The 18,015-nt window shown below is 41.6% G+C and overlaps 1 protein-coding gene across 6 annotated transcripts in view; it reads right to left on the reverse strand.

Annotated features, from left to right (window-relative positions):
* The window catches only part of MALRD1 (MAM and LDL receptor class A domain containing 1), a 752,096-nt gene that overhangs the window by 119,683 nt on the left and 614,398 nt on the right, over positions 1–18,015 (reverse strand). For all 6 annotated transcript variants that reach the window (XM_077154409.1, XM_077154433.1, XM_077154399.1 and 3 more), the window contains exon 35: positions 1,919–2,182. In XM_077154409.1, the coding sequence (XP_077010524.1) occupies positions 1,919–2,182 (264 nt within the window). The remainder of the gene's footprint in view (positions 1–1,918; positions 2,183–18,015) is intronic.

Below are 18,015 nucleotides of genomic sequence, written 5' to 3' on the forward strand. Positions count from 1 at the left end.
ATCTGGAAGTATTATGAAACAGTATTTTTCTAAGCTTCTCTTTAAATACCATTTGTATTTGAAGTCAAATGCTATATGACTATATTGAACTTAATATGACTTCTACTAACCAAATTACATTAGGGCCCTGATGGGAGCAGGGATAAGTAATTGGGCAGTTTTCTCTTCTCCTTCACTTCCATTTGCTTACCTTGCCTCTAATAAAATATTATAAGACCTGACAAGCTGGCTTTATTACAGTAAAAAATTTATATACACATATAGGAAAAAACAAGGAGTTAGAATACCCATTTCTAAGCTTAAGTCAGCAAAAGAGGGCCTCTGAGTTAAGGCTAAAGCTTTCAAACATTCAAGACCCATCTCCCTTTTCCTTCAGTGGTCCTCACTTCTTTTCCAAAAATTATCCTCATTCCCGATGCCTACGCTAACCAGGGCACTGAAGTAACCTTATATTTCTCTCAACGGCCTGTCTACAACCACACACCAAACTACTGTGCACTTCTCAAAAAAAGAGTATCGTCATGAATACATGCTCTAAGGGGCATTACACTGCAGGCCTCACCCAAAATATGGCATAGTATAGAATAACAGAATAGAATAGAATAGAATAGAATAGAATAGAATAGAATAGAATAGAAAAACAGACAAATACACAGATAGAATGCAAGAAGAGCTTTGCCTTCACCATGCTTGTGTACTCATCTAAAAGACTCACATAACTACATCTCTTTTTTTAGAGGATTTAATAAAGGAAACTTATTCTTGCTTTCAGATAGAGAAGTAGAGAAATCTGTCATTAGGGGGAGGCTGGCTATCTCTCAAGAAGCCTCTCTGAGTGAAATCTATCATGCTGGGGAATTTGCCATATTCTCGGTCTGATTTCTCAGACATGTAGACTCAGGAGCCTGTTTTCCGTCATATAACCATATAGATGTCAGGGGAGATTCGCATAAACCAAGCTCCTATTACTGACATATAAAACCAAAATGCCATTAACGATTCATGGTGACCATTGCTAACAACAAGAGACCAAAATACAAATATCAGCATGACCAACATAGTCATTTGGGAAATAGAATTATAATGTGATTTCCCATTACAAAAAACACTTTGATAAAAATTCTCACAGCTCTGTCTTTGGGCACAATATTATAAATTCCTTGAATTGGAATTTCTGGGACAGATGTGATTATATAATATTAATTGCTCTCCAGAAAGATAACCTAACTACCTCTTAACTGCCCCTCTTCCTCCATTGTTTGATGTGGGCCAGTAAAAGTGGCATGAGAGGTACTATGTGCAGGGGTGAACGGACGCTGCGCCTGCCCCACAAGTCCCCAAAGCCTACCCTCTGGGGATGGTGGACCTCATTACATGGATGATGAAGCTGAGTCTGACAGGACTCTGTGACTTTCCCACAGTGGCACAGTTAGTAAGAGGCAAGATGAGGCTCAAACCCAGGTCCTTAGGGCTGACTACCCCATGAACTTTCCATGCCATGACTGCCCCCTACCATCATTATCCAGGCTGAACCCAAACCCATATTCATTCAGATGGACATCTGCCTATAGCTCTCGGCCTGAGCCATCTTCATGAGCAGGTATAGTGGGAAGCAATTACAATTGCTTTCTTCAACCCATTCCATAAACTTGTGTTACAATGATAGCAAGAGCCTATGAGATCATCTGCCATAAGAGGGGCCCAAATGAAAAGGAAGTCTGATATCTGTGTGATTCCAAATGGGATGGTTCCAGAAATGCTAACTCCACATGCTTTGTTCAGCGTATAACAAAAAGCACCTCAATTATTGATGTTGTGATCTCTGTAAGACTTCAGAGAACTTCTTATCTGTCAGGCCCTCTCTATCATTTCACAACAGTACTTCTTGCCTGACATTGAGTTAGTAAAAATGACTCACGGCATCCAGCTTCATCCTCACTGAGGGGGCAGTCGGGCACGCCGTCGCACCGTAGGAGGGCTGGAATGCATCCCTTTTCTGAGCACGGGAACTCCACTTCACTGCAGAGTGGGGAAGGGGTGCTGGGAGGACAGGCCAGCTCGTCCGATCCATCCAGGCAGTCTTCCTGCCCATTACACTTCCCCGAGAGAGGGATACATTGGGGCGTGTAGATGCAAGAAAACTGATCAGCTGCACAGGATGATGGCTGGGGGGCAACAGGGCCTAAAAAACAGAGCAAATCAAGTCATTTTGACCTTAGGAGAGTAATCTCTAAGTCCCATGTTGAAACAGAAGATGCATTTGTTCTTGCACAAACATTAAACATTTTGGTAATTTAAGTAAATGAACGTCCAACTAGGAATACGTGAACTCTACAGAATATGCAAACATGATTAGAAAATATACTTCCCAGTAAATTTAGAGCCAACATTCTTTAAAAAGGACCTTGTTGACAGAAAAACTGACACTTGCAAATTAAGGAAGAAAATTTGCTTTTGGTTTCTTGTATTTGACCATTCATTTAGATTTTTCTTGGAGAGTAAAGACGCTTTCAGACAGAAGGTCAGGCGATTTGGAATGTGGCCATCCCACCATTTTAGAATTTAAGAGAATTGTTCTTATCGCTTTATCAGTTCCTCCACTCAGAAAATCTGGTTCCTGAGACCGTGCTCAGGTGTGAGACGCTGAGTAAAAGTCTCCCCTGGTTTTGTCACACTCTACTTTGCTCTTGTGTCGTGCTTGCTGCTCGAAGGGTGTGCACCACTGTATTTAAATAGCACAGGGAATCGAGCTTTAATCCAAAACAACTGCACCAGATGGAAGCTTGAAGATAGTCATTCAAACCTGACCGCCTCAATTTACACAAGACGAAAAACTGATGTTCACCTATTTTAACTGTCCAAAGTCACAACGATGCTTTGCTAAACTTTTTATTATGTAAAGCCATTCTTCAGCAATGGCTTTGAGAAGTAGTCTGACCATAACTTTCAGACAAACTTAAAACAGGCAAAGAACATTGGTTAACTTATTTCTAGAGGCCAGTGAATTTATGTGAATGTATGGGGGTGGGGTGGGGAGATTGAAACGTGTTCCCCCCTAAAAGGCATGTCCCAGCCCGGGGGCCTATGGGCACGGACTCACTGTAAATAAGATGTGACATCCGCTAAGGTGTGGCCAAAATGAAGGCATTTCAGCTTTAATCCGTATTGAGTCTCATATAAACAGAGTGAATGTCAGATGGAGAGAGAAGACACAGGAGGCACCTAGAAGCTGGTATTCAATGAAACCCAGAAGAGAAAGGAGGAGACGTCGTCTTGTGCACTGGAAAAAGTCAAGGAACCCCAAAGGTTGCTACCAGCCAGAAGGAAGCCAGCCTTCCCGCCTCTGAACTGTGAGCCAATCCCTTCCTGTGGCTAAGCCAACCCATCGTATGGTATTTGTTTCAGCAGTCAGGAAACTAGAACAATATGATTGCACTAATTTGCTGGCATATGCTTAGTGGGACGTGTTTATCCTCTAGGTCGTCCCTGTGCTCGTTTTGGTGACTCATCTATATACTGAGGAATGCAAGTGAGTCTGATGACAGTGGGGACAGTTTCAGGAATAGCTTCTATTTTCCTTGACTTTTTAACTGCTTTTGTTTATGGATTATACAGGAATAGTATTTTTTTTCTTGTATAAATGAAGATGTGGTTGTGAATTAATGTTTAAATTAGTGATATATTTAGGATGGATTTAGCCTCAAACTCTTTGATCATGGAAAGAAGCATATTGAACTTTGAGATCTTGGTACCATATTTTAATCCAATGGACTGAGGTCATAGGAGACAAGCCACATATACAACTGTAAAGTTACAACATACACATTCTAAATTCAAATTTATATAGTAAATTTATACCATTATGTGTAGCTTTTTTGAACTTTCACCCTGGTCAAATAAATAATTTCTCTTTCTCCTTTTGTTTAGATTATCAAGGAAGGACAGGTCTTCCTTAATTTTATTATTTTCTTAAGTACTTTATGCAGTAAATATTTATCTTTTTGCACTCACCAATGGCTGAAAAGATTAAAGAAACATTTGAAGAAAATAAAAATCTAGAGCCACCTTCAGAAATATACTTATTATTTAGCTAAGTTAAGGCATGAGGCTTTTTGGTAACACATTATGAGGGAAGTAATTTTCTCTCTTCCAAGAAAAACACAGATTCCATAAGCATTCCATAATCCCAGGCTGATGGTTATTGTTTATATTTGTTTCTTTACATTTGATTTGAAAAAGTAAAAACCTTTATTTGGAGGTGAAAATTCCATAAATTTCTGGAACCATTTAGATGGAGATGTACTGGGACCTCACTTGTTCCAGGTTCTTCTTTCCAAGGACGCTGGTGGCAGCTGCTGTCTACAGTAGGGAATATCAGGCTTGTCTTGTCCAGTGGCTCTCCCATCCACAGAGGGGCAAGTGGATGACGGCTCACAGCTGAGCCCTGCTCCCATTTTGCCCTTCCCTGACCACTGAGTTAGAGACAAGATGACCCGGCCCCTGGCCCCAGCTCGGGACATCTAGGAAGAGCCCGTGAGCTGCACGATGGCCCTCCTGCGATGCTCCAAGTCTACCCCTCACTGAGCCCAGCCCTTCCTCTTCCTCCTTCCCAGGGGCTGCTCCTGAGAGAACAAACCTTCTACCCAGGAATCGCTGCCTCAGACTGTCTCCAGGGTGCCTGGCACACAGCCCCACCCCACGCAGCCCAACTTAAATCCCCTCGGAGCTGCTTCTCAAATTCCCTGACACATTTCTGATGCAAGAGGCCCATGAATTTGCATGCTAAGGACATCGAGGTGGGACCTCAGCCATGAGCATCCCCATGAGGGGAAGGCTGACTCGTTCAATGCTAGTGCAAATGCCACCTGATGTACCTACATTTGTCAATAAAAAGCTTCCACCAGACAGTCAATAACTACACGACTCCGGGAAGCCCATCTTATGTTTATCTTGCAACTGGAATGCATCCCACTCTCCCCTTCACCCCCCCTTAGGGAAGACTGGCCACCGTTAAGAAAGTTTCTCACAATGTTAATGTCAGTGTATTGATTCTTGTGTGTCCCCCGTGGAGTTACCTAGTTATTACAGGTAAAGTCTTTCTCCCATAACTCTGTGAAAAATGAACTATCTCAACTGTTCTCTTCTTGTAACCAGAACAATCTCAGCACTGATATCCTTGAGTTTATATCCCAGCTGTTGTTCTAATATCTGATGCTTTTCTCCTGATAGCTCTGTCTTAATTTCTCTAAATCTCCTTTGAAATGCCGAAATCTGATATTGAGATGCGTGATCCCGTGATAAATGGGCTGCACTGGTCAAGAACACTGGCCCACTTCTGATCCTGCCTGCTGAGTGCCTTAGTCAGGCTGGTCAAACCAGGGGGCTGGAGGCACCAGGCCAGAGAGCGCAGGAGGGGGGCTGCCCATGAGCTGAGCCCTCGGCACCCACCGTGGACACACCTCTGGGCTGCACTTCTCTGCAGGAGAGGGTGGCACGCTCAGGGCAGACTCACATCAGAAAAGCAAACTGAAATAGCACATTCTGAGCCTGTGCTGTCATCTCCACGAGCCCCAAAGAGAACTGTCAAAATGGAAAGGACGAAAGAAAGACAGGAGGACTCAGATATGTGGGTAATTATGAAGGAGGGAGAAAAGCAAGGAGGGGGCTGAGGGAGGAATACACACTAGGAAAATGTGGCTCCATTTTGACTTCATTAAATATTTTAAGATTTTCTCCTTGCTTGCTTATTTATTTTGCTAGACCAACACTTCTCACGCCTCACTGACCAGGCGTTTGTGCATAGCTGTTGTCGGGGACAGTAAGACTGAAGGACTTGCCAAGACTGTTTATTTGCTTCACTAGGCACTTCTCCAGTGGAAGACATTGAATCTCACATGTGTGGGGATCAACAATTTAGGTGTGTTGTTGATTTTCTCTTTGAATGTCAGAGCCAATTCCAGGTACCCCAACAGTGAAACCCCTCTCCCTCACCTGCTCCCCACTGACCAGGTCTCCTCGAGAGGGGACATGGGTATGGCTTTGTGACTATCATCTGGAAATGAATGACACCTATGCATGCCTCTCCTGTCTGCATCACACAAATAGCAGACTCAGCTCGGGACATCAGAGTTCAGGGGTCTCAGCAGAAAACAGGCTAAGTGCAGCTCTGAAGTGAGGGCTTAGGGAAAGTTAGTTCAGAGGATGGCGATTCTGAATCTGCCAGAAAATGCCCCAACCAAAACCACGAGAAATTGCTGTGCCTCACTCCAAGATCATGATCCAACTGCCTGCCCAGAGACTTGGCTTCAGAGGCAGGTTGACCACTCTGTGTCAGAGCCGGCGACATTTACCTTGCTCTGAGAAGAGAGTGACATCTCAGTTCCAATAGGCTAAAGGCAGAGGTAGGGCTCCGTAAATAGGTCCTAAATTGATGAATCACAAATCAATGCTTTAAGAAGTTAACATTGACACTCCTTCATAATGTGGAGTTAGATAAGCAAAGCGGGCAAACTAAAGAATGTGCTGATTGGTTGACCATTTTTATTGACTGAATAAGGCACAAAAATAAAAGCTGGGCAGATCGGCATAACAGAAACAGGAAAGTGCTTACAACTTTTCTGATGTCTATGATAGAAGTATAATTTAGTAATGGATGCTGTCATTCATTGACATGGATGCAGTGTGTTTTCACCAATCATTTCAAACATCCTTTGGGATTTTACATAAAGACATTTACAAACCACGTGCTGCAGTCATCCAGAGGCAGCGTAGAGGGGCCGGGCAGTGGTGGGCGGTGGGGGACGGACAAGACCAGCGAGAGGACACATGAGATCCTGGTGGGCGGGTGGGGTCCCTGTCATGAGAGCCCCCTCCCTCCAGCTCGTACAGAGGCTGCAGACTTGAGAGAAAACCAGGAACACGTTTTCCGTCACAGGGAACATTCAGAGCTGAAGAAACAGGTTGCATTAAGAGGCCCCACAGCACTTAAAACTTTTATACACCATCAATGTGTGCCACGAATAGAGAGGATTCCTTCCTAACCAAAACAGCGATACCACTGAAATGAATGAAACTGCCCAAAGTGATGAATTTTCTGCCTTTTTATAACCCCAAATAATCTGAAACTCATGTGAAGGTAGAAAACTGTATACAAATGTGAGGGTGACTGCGGGTCATTTCCTTCTTGTCATGAGGTCTGGGACCCAGGGAGACCTGGGGGTTACAGATTCATTCCTGCCTTATCATTTCCAGATGCTGGGATGTTCCTGCCTCGCATAGCTGAGCTAGGCTGTCCACTGTTACTTGCAACATTTTGGACCTGGTTCTCCACTTGGCATGGTTTAACGCTGTTGTTAGCTGAGAGCTCTGTCTATACTTACTGCAGCTTTATTTAATAGCTAAAGAATTCCCCAGCTGCTGAACTCTTGACTCAGTTCCCCTTTTAATTCACCCTTCATGTTGCTTCCTGTGTACTTTCCCCAAAGGAAGATGCCTGCACGGAAATGGCTCCCTGAGGCCTTGCAGATTTAAGGCTGCTGCCTCTGCCTCATGTTCCAGGACTGCATGCACTGAGCCTCATTCACCCAGAAGATCCTAAGACTGTGCAGGAATGGAGAATGCTTTGGTTGAATCAAGGATTGCACTCTGGCCGGTTGGAGTCAGGATGGTCACCATCAGTCCTGTTTCTGGGAAAGTGCTGATTTATGGCAATTATGATGGATGCTTAAGCACAAATCAGTTATTGGGGTTTCCCCTCATCGTAGAAGGCTTGGGAATGGATGGTGAGCAGACATCTCTCTGGTACACACTACGCATATGTACAGTGCAAGGAAATCTTGGAATTTTAGGCAATCTGATAGAACACTGTCCCATTTCACAGGTACTTCGGGAATGCTTGGATGGTCTCTGTGTCCTGAGAAGGCCAAATGAGAGGCAGGTCATCTTCCAAGGAGGGCAGCAAAGACCCTTCTACTGAGAGTCTCTCAGGAGAAAGGGGTCCACCCAGGTCTAATGACTCAATATCTACAGCCCAGTCCAAGCAGCAAGAGGCTGTAGCAGAGCTGCCAGTTCACAGAGCATTGCAGTGAAGCAAAGGGAAATATAACATGTCCACCTAATGAATATGAACTTAAGAAGGGCATGGTAAGGAGCCTGCCTCATGTGTGTTAAGTGTTGTGTCTGATTTTAAAATGTAGGCACTCCATTCTTTTTTTTTTCTTTTTTTTACATGGGCAGGCACTGGGAATCGAACCTGGGTCCTCTGGCATGACAGGCAAGCATTCTTGCCTGCTTAGCCACTGTGGCCCGCCCGGCACTCCATTCTTTAGACTAATTTCTGCCTTCCTAAAAGAAACAATTGAAAGTAATTATTGCCAGTTGTGTTGGGTTATCTTACCCTTTTTAATGACATGTTCTGGGGGACAGTTGGGGAGGGCAGGCCACTCATAGGTGTGCGTGTGAAAGTGTCTGGAGGCACTGACCAGTGAGCTGCATTACAGCTTGGTCAGAGGAGCGGGAGGACGGGCAGAGGGAGCACGGACTGTGCTGATTCTTGGCTGCCCTTCCAGAGGTCACTCAGCTGCTCCCTGGGCTTCAAGTTGTCTCTCCTCTCACCCCTTTGCACCCAAAACCTGGTTGTTCCTCTAAGGTCATGTTTTCTATTTTGAGCAAGTTCATTGTTTTGAAAACAACACCAGAAAATGGAAACTCATATGTGTACAGACATTCACTCACTATTGAGCCAAACAGTGGTTTTCCCTACATTTCTGATTATTTCTACAAAGAGTAACCAGCATTTTCTGGGTAAAATGTCCTTACATGCCAGTTAAGTGCTGTCAGAAAGACTGGTCATTCTGTGTAAGTCACTTGTGTTATGACTGAAAAAACAAAGCTTTTCTTAAAACTTAGATTCTTTTTTTAAGTGAAGCAGTGTCATATTCTTATTCTACTTCTTAGGCAACAAGCAATCTTGTTTCAGAGAATCTGGATGCTTCCCAGAAAACAACATGTGTGTTCTGTGGAGCCAGGCAAACCCTCAGTGAGGCCAAGAGAGAAAATGAGAGCAGAAAGCCCCTGGCTGTGGACAACTCAGCTTCTCCAGGACACGCCAGACTGGTGAGTCTTTCATGAGTGAAATCACGAGTCAGTGAAGTGCTGACAGCTCCCAAATGAGACGACGAATTTAGGAATTGAATGGTGTTTCCATATGGCAGAGGGATTACTAAGTGAACATACTGTGTTTTATACACATCGTATCCTCTCATACTATTTGTATAGGCATCATGTCACATATTTATTGTACATTGCATATGTCCTTGCATACATTTAAATGTACATTGCTTACATTTACATATATTGCATGCATTTGCACTTACATGTATATTTATCTGTTACTATAATGAGCACATGTACGCACATGTGCTAAGTCTCACTATTCACATATAATCATTCCCCTTTTATGCAGAGGGTGAGACAGGAATTTGTGCTTTATTTTCAGGTTCGATTGAGGCAGTTTTCAAACCCAGTTCAACATAGCACAGCTCACACAGACTGTGAGTCTCCCATGGCTGCCTATGGACTTCTGATCCCTCATCCACCAAGATCCTTCCAGCCCTATGACTGGTTTCCAGCAGGAAAGCAAGTGCGACCCACCTCCCAAGGTGGCAGCGGTGGTGAAGCTGGGCCCCTGCTTTTGCTCCCTTGAACCTGTCCAATGTCAGCTTTTAAGGCTGTTTTCCTTTTTTGTGTGCTGTCCCTCAAATCTAATATCCCTTCCAGGAGTAAAGAGGAATTATCCACCATTGGACAAATGACAAAGATTTCATGACTCATACCAATCAATTTAAAGCCAATATATGAATCAGAATTGACTGATAATCCTTTGCTTTCAGCTTTTTATCTATGCATCATTATTCATTTTTTAAATAAGGCCCCAAATTATTAAAAGACCCATACATTATAACAAGATTTGAATAGTTTATCTGCAATTGCTCTTTTGTATTTGAGATAAAATGGATACCCACTCTGCATCACATACCTTTGTGAAATTTTATTTCATATTTTTCTGAACCAGCATTAAAGCTAAAAGATCACTCATTCTTTCTAAATTAAAAAAAAATGAGGTAAGTACAATGGGAATTTTTCAATGACAGTAAATAAGTTACAAAGATCACAAAATGAGATGTAAAATACACTATAGGAGAGCTGCAAACGTAGGTGAAGGGAGTCTAGAAGACTGTGTGCTCCCTGAAGGGAGGCTTAAGGAGGAGATGAAGGGGAGGACATTCCAGGACTGAAGTTGTGGAAATGAGAATGCATGGCATTTGAGCTGAGGAAGCAAGAATGCATTCCTCAGCTGAATGCATCATTTTATTGACAGACGTCAATCAGATAGGTGCCATGCTAAAGAGTAAGACATTTGCCTAGTAGGCATTTGAGAACCTCTAAAATTTAATTTTCCCTTTGTTTGCTATCTCTCCACTATTTTTCACCAGAGTACAGATAGAAAGTTTGTATTTACTGGTTGATTTAGCGTCCTAGGCTGCTCAAAGCACATTTGATGAAATGAGTTGGCTTAAACAAATGGGAATTTATTGCTAATGGTTGGAGTCCAGGAAAATGTCCAAATCAAGGCCTCATCAAAGCAATGCTTTCTCTTGAAGACTGATCACTGGCGATCCTTGGCTCTTCTGTCACATGGCAAGGAACATGGCAGCATCTGATGGTTTCTCCTTTCTCTTCCAGGTTTCGTAAATTTCACCTTCTTGCTTTCACAGCTATCTCTCTCTCTCTCTCTCTCTCTCTCTCTCTCTCTCTCTGTGTGTGTGTGTGTGTGTGTGTGTATGTATGTCTATCTACATGCATTCTGTTTATATAGAACTCTAGGAAGATGATTAAGACCTATCCTAATGAGGTGGGTCACACCCTAACTGAAGTAGCCTCATCAATATGTTCTACTTACAATGAGTTTACACTTGCATGAAAGGATAAGATTTAAGAGCATTTTTTTATATTCGTAAAGTACCAAACAATCACACTCCACCCTTTGGAACCCCAAAAAACATGTTTTATCCACATACAAAATATATTCATTCTTTCACAACATCCTTAAAACCTTAAATCATTTCAGCAACAAGGCTAATTACAGTGTCTCATCAGAATCAGTTACGGTTATGTTCTGTCCTGGACATGTGAACCTGTGAAGCCCAGGGAACAAGTTATCTGCTTCCAATACACAACTGAGGGACAGTCATAGGATAAACCTTCCCATTCTCAAATGTGCTGGTTTGAAACTGCTATGTACTCCAGAAAAGCCACGGTATTTTAATTCAATCTTATGGGGACAGACCTATTGTCAGAGGGACATTTTCATTAGGTTGTTTCCATGGAGATATGGCCCGCCCAATACAAGGTGGTTCTTAATCAGCTTACTGGATTCCTTTGAGAGAACCAATTCAGAGAGCAGAAAGGCAGACATAGACATTTGGAGACACAAAAGGAAAATGCCCCAGGAGACACCAGAAGCTGAGAACCATTTGAAACCAGACGCTGGGAGAGAAAAGCAAAAGATGTGCCTTCCCATGTGAGAGAGAAACCCCAGACATGCTTGTCTTTTCTAAGTGAAGGTATTCTGTGTTGTTGCTGCCTGAATTTGGACATTTTCATGGCCTTAGAACTGTAAATCTGTAGCTTAATAAATGTCCTTTGTAAAAGCCAATCCATTTCTGCTATATTGCATTCTGACAGCTTTAGCAAAGTGAAACATCATAGGGAGAAAGTGGAAGGAAAGCAGGGGTTATGGTCACAAATAATTCTGAAACCCATTAGGGCATACTCCATTAGATTTAAAGGTCTTAGAGTTAGTCATGAAACAATGTTTTATCCTCCAGCCCTGATGGAACAGCAGCCCACCCTTTATAGGTGATTGTGCAATGGGCATTCTCTCCATGAACCCTGGGGTAAAGGCTTCACCCTCTCCAAGCATTGGGATCATGGCTAGACTCTGCAACCCCAGGGGCACAGGCTCAACCCTCTTAGAACACAGGGCTGGTGGCCATCTCTTTGCAAACTCTATGGAACAGTCTATACCCCCATTAAACACTGGAAGGCCAGAACTCTTCCTTGGAAGGCCCACCCTCTCCAAGTGTTAGGGTAGATGCACCCATCCTACACACATGTTGGCACCCTCTCTTAGCTCAAGAAGATGTCTTTGGTTCAGAATTCAGCTTCCATGATTCTGCCCTTGAAGTGATTATTCCTCCAATGGGTTCTTTTTATGCCCCTTTTAGAACAGACTGGCAGTGGTTTTGTTATACAAACTTCAGAAAAACTTGGTGGTTTTGCATGTAGTACACAGGAGTCCAAAATTGGACAAAAGAACTTGCCATAGTCCTTCCTGGATAACTGCATCTCCAATCTGTACTTGCTCTGAAATAGCTGACTGGATCCATGTTCCATTAACATGGGGCACTATTCTCTGGGGGACTCACATTCTGAAAGCTCAGAGTTTTCAAAATCATCACTTTCTGGTTTCTTCGTGCCCAGGAATTCAGTTCTCAGTTTCTCCCTACCCTGCAACATTTTACTATAAACTGAAAGGTAAAACCAGGCTGCACTTCCACACCTAGCTTGGAAATCTCCTTGGCTAAATATCCAAGTTCATCTGTTTCAATTTCTGTTTTCCATTTGACATCAGAACTCAATTTTGCCAAGTTCTCTGCCATTTTAGAACAAGGATCACCTTTCTCCAGTTTCCAATTATACATTCATCATTTCTGTTTAAGACCTCATCAGAAGTATCTTTAGTATCTGTGTTCTTACCAATAGTCTCATCAAAGCAACCTAGGCCTTTTCTTTCAAATGCCTCACAATTCTTCCAGCCTCTACACATGACCCAATTTCAAAGTTGTTTCCATATTTGGTATTTGCAATAGATGCTCCACGCTCCTGATACCAAAATCTGTTTTAGTTTCCTGGACTGCTGTGAGCAGATACCCTGAATGGGTTGGCTTAAACAATGGGAATGTATGTGCTTACGGTTAGAGTCTGGGCAAATGTCCAAATCATGGCATCATCAAGATGATGCTTTCTTCCTGAAGACTGGCTGTGAGTAATCCTTGGCTCCACTGCCACATGACGAGGCACATGGTGGTGTCTGATGGTCTCTCCTTCTCTTCAGGGTTTCACTAATTTCAGCTTCTTGCTTCTATGGATTTCTCCTTCTCACTCTATATTCATTCAGTTTATTAAATGACTCTAGTAAGAGCATTAAGACCCATCCTTAATGAGGTGGTGCAAACTTTTAAGTAGCCTCATTAAAATGTCTTACTTACAGTGGGTTCACACTCAAAGGAATGAATGTGATTTAAGATGTGTTTCTGGGTTACATAAAATTCCAAATTCTCAAAATGATCAAATTGTAACTTGGTCCACAGGTTGGGGAACACGCAAGAACATGCAGGCTTGATTATGATGGAGTGATAAGATGTATGGCCATCCTCCAGAGTTGTGTGATGTGGAAATTAGATGTGACTGGATAACTAAGGAGGCTGTGATGTATGAGTTTGGCTATATATAAAACTTTTATATATATATAAAAGTTATGAAGCTATGACAGAAATTCTGATGAAAAATAACACAACCTTGAACTCTAAAACTAGTGTTTGGGATATAGTATGGGCTTAAGGGGCAAAAAAGGCGGAATCCATAGAAATTTCTGAGTGAGGTATGCAGGAAAGGAGGATATAGAGAAGTAAAAAAATTAACTGCTTTCAGACTTCTGGTCAACCAAGAATGTGGTATAAGATGGTCCACAGTGCCACCTTCCCACAGAATCATTGCACAACTAGCAAACACGGGAAGAATGATTGTCCTTAAAATTCCAATAAAACAATGAAGGGTTGAAGTAACTGTGATTAGCAAGTGCCTAATCAAGAGAAAGCAGCCTGGAAAACAGTATGAAAAGCTCATGATGACCTTGCTAACCCTTCTCCACCACCACCTTGGTGCAATGTGGAGCCAGCCTGCATTCCCACTGTGGGTTCTGGATCTTTTCCAGAGGAAGCACAGCAATCTTTGTGCATATACTGAGTTGGCCACATGTTAGGGCAAATCTATGCAATGGAAGCTTGAATGATTGACCCATGAAGCTTGTCTGGGACTCAACCCCACAATTTTCACAGTAATTAGCTTGCAGACAGTGTAAGAAATAATTAGGTCAAAGTGGTCTTGAGCAAAGAGCTTCGTGCAGTAAGTCATACAATAGCGCACAGAAGACAAGGCAATCAAATTCTTAGAAACTGTAAACAGAGGAATTCTTAAGTTCATGCTGGAGCAAGCACAAGTCCAGGAAAAGAAGCAGGCTCCATGACCCCATGTAGGCTCATATAAGAAGGAAAGGACACAGAATTTCTTATTTACCTCAGGCCGATCTTCTTGATGAAAGGACTAATCTCTAAGGTATACCACAAGCCAAAGCAGAGCCAATTTGAAAAGTACTTTTAGATATTGTTTGTTTTGCTAACTTCTGGAACTCAAGGAAATCTCTCACTTAAAAATGTACAGGAAAGGATAGTCCAAATAAGGGAACAAGATAAAAATCCAGAAACCATCAATTAAGAGGACCAGGCTTTGGACATATGATACAAAGACTTAAAAAAAAAAGATCGTCAATAAACTTGAAGGGATAAAGGAAAACATGGAGAAAGAACTAAAGGATCTGAAGAAAACAATGAATGAACAATATGACAATTTTAATAAAGTGATAGAAATTTTAAAAGGGAACCAGGTAGAATTATTGGCATTGAAGACCACAATAACTGAAATGAAAACTTCCCTACAGCATTTCAGTATCAGTCTGGAGCTCACAGAATAGGGAAACAATGCTCAAAAAGACAAGTCAATTGAAGTGATGCAGGCTGAGAAGCAGAGAAGAAAAAGAATATAGAAAAGCAAACAGAATCTAAGAGACTTGTACTGGTTTGAAAATGCTATGTACAACAGAAAAGCCATGTTCTCCTAATCCAATCTTTTGGGGTAATTGTTGGGTATGACCTTTAGATTAGGTTGTTTTCTTGGAGCTATGACCCACCAATTGTGGGTGGAACTCTATGATTGGGTTGTTCCATGGAGATAGAACCCTTCCCATTCCATGTGGGTCTTAATCTACTTACTGGGGTCCTTTATGAGAGCCTATAGAGAGCAGAGCGATGACAGGTGTTTGGAAATGCCAAAAGCTGAAAGAGCCATTTGAAACCAGAGCCAGAAGAGAAAGATAGCAGATGGCACCATGTCCCTTCCCATGTGAACAAGAAACCCAAGACATAAACAGGCTTTCCTGACAGAAGGTAAGCTCTTCTTGGTTACTTAATTTGGACATTTTCTTGGCCTTAGAATTGTAACTTGCAACTTAGTAATTCTCCTTGTAGAAGTCAATCCTTTTCTGGTATATTGCATTCTGACAGCTTTAGCAAAGTGAAACAGATTTCTCTTCCAGTTGGAAGAGAAACTCTGGACTTCATCGTCTTTCTTGAGTAAAGCTAACCTCTTGTTGGTGCCTTAATTTGGACACTTTTATAGACTTGTTTTAATTGGGAAATTTTTTCAGCCTTAGAACCATAAACTTACAACTTGTTAAACTCCCCTTTTTAAAAGCCATTCTGTTTCTGGTATATCACATTCCAGAAGCTAGTAAACAGATGCTAAAGGTGCTTCTGATGAAACCTAGAAATAATGCATGTGTCATTGCAAACTGAAAGGAAAGCCATCCTTGTCTTAAAGTGGCAGAGAATTTGGCAAAATTGAGCTTGGTGTTGGATGTAAGGTAGAATTTGAAGGTGACAAGCTTGTAAATCTAGCTTAGGAAATTTCCAAACTAAATGTGAAAAGTGCATCCTGGCTACTTCTTTTTATATATTTTTAATTTTTTTATTGTATAGTATAACATATATACTAAGTGAAGAAATAAGAAAACAGTAGTTTTCAAAGCACTCTTCAACAAATGGTTACTGGACAGATCCCAGAGTTTCTCATGGGTTACCATAAGATCCTTTCCTATTTTTCCTTCTAGCTGCTCTAAAATATAGGAGGCTAGAGGGCTTAAATGCTTTTTTATCATCACAATCAACTTTTATTTCCTTCTTTTTTTGGAACAATAGCATAGATACAAAAAAGCTATAAATTTCAAACCACAGCACCATAATTAATTGTAGAACATATTTCAAACTTTGATATGGGTTACAATTTTGCAATTTTAGGTTTTTACTTCTAGCTGCTCTAAAATACTAGAGACTAAAAGAGATGTCAATGTAATGATTCAGCATTCATATTCATTTGTTAAGTCCTATCTTCTATATATAATTCCACCATCACCTTTAATCTTTCCACAGCTCTCTTTGGGGTTGTTTGGGCTATGGCAACTCTAAATTTTGCTATTGGAAGGGTCTGCCACTAATATGCTGTAGGGAGATATAACTATCTAAACCTCCTCTTAACTCTCATCCCTCACGCCATTATTTACCTCTGCTGTTGCTGTGGTAGTGCTGATGCCTTTCTTTTGAACATAGCTCATAACATGCAATAGCAGTTTTCCCCCTGTACCCTGGACTTAAATGTTCTTTATACAAGAATCATATCTTTGAAGTAATTCTTACAAGAGCTCATTCATATCTCTAGTGTGAGTCAGTGGGACACCTAGATCTATACAACCCCTTTCACTCTTGTTCACCTTCAATATGGTAAAATTAATTCTAGACCCAGAAGAGAATCACCTTCACTCTGGTCTATTTCCTTACATTGGAGTTCAACCACATTAGCTAACGTTTCACCAATCTCTAGTTTCTATGTATCTATAAGTCCCCTATAGTCTGTATTATAAACCTCTGATTATACCTTTATACTGGTCATAAAAGTGGAATCATACCGTATCTATCGTTTTGTGTCTGGCTAGTTTCACTCAGCATTATGTTCCCAAGTCTCATCCATCTTGCCATGTGCTTCAGGATGTCATTTTGTCTTACAGTTGCATAATATTCCATCACATGTAAATGCCACATTTTTTTATTCATTCCTCTGTTCACGGGCATTTGGTTTGTTTCCATCTTTTGGCATTTGTGAATAATGCTGCTATGAACATCAGTGTGCAAATTTTTGCTTGTGTCATTACTTTCAGCTCTTCTGGGTATATACCAAGCAGTGCTATTGCTGGGTCATAGAGCAAGTCAATATTTAGTTTTCTAAGGAACTGCCAAACAGTCTTCTATAGTGGCTGCACCATTATACATTCCCACCAGCAGTGCAAAAGTGTCCAGTTCTTCACATCCTCTCCAACATTTATAGTTTCCTGTTTGTTTAATAGTAGCCATTCTTATAGGTGTGAGGTAGTACCTCTTTGTAATCTTGATCTGCATTTCCCTTATAGCCAATGAAGATGAGCATCTCTTCGTGTGCTTTTGAGCCATCTGTATTTGCTCTTCAGAAAAATGCCTATTGGGTGGGCCGCGGTGGCTCAGCGGGCAAAGTGCTTGCCTGCTATGCCGGAGGACCTCGGTTCGATTCCCGGCCCCAGCCCATGTAACAAAAACGGAGAAACAGAATACAATAAAACAAGAAAATGTTTAAAAATGTTTCCCTTTCTTCCTTCCTTCCTTCCTTCTATCCTTCCTTCCTTCTCTCTGTCTTTCCTTTAAAAAAAAAAAAAAATGCCTATTCATATCTTTAGCTCATTTTATAATTGGACTGTTTATTCTTTTGTTGCTGAGTTGTATGATTCCTTTGTATATGCAGGAAATCAAACCTTTGTCTGATATGTGATTTTCAAATATTTTCTCCCATTGAGTTGGCTGCCTTTTCACCTTTTTGACAAAGTCTTTTGAGGTGCAGAAGTATTTGATTTTGAGGAGTTCCCATTTATCTATTTTTTCTTTTGTTGCTTGCATTGTGGGTGTAAAGTTTAGGAAGCTACCTCTTACTACTAGATCTTCAAGATGTTTCCCTACATTTTCTTTCTGAAGCTTTATG

This window comes from Tamandua tetradactyla, chromosome 1, assembly GCF_023851605.1.
Source record: "Tamandua tetradactyla isolate mTamTet1 chromosome 1, mTamTet1.pri, whole genome shotgun sequence".
NCBI classification, from domain to species: Eukaryota; Metazoa; Chordata; class Mammalia; order Pilosa; family Myrmecophagidae; genus Tamandua; species Tamandua tetradactyla.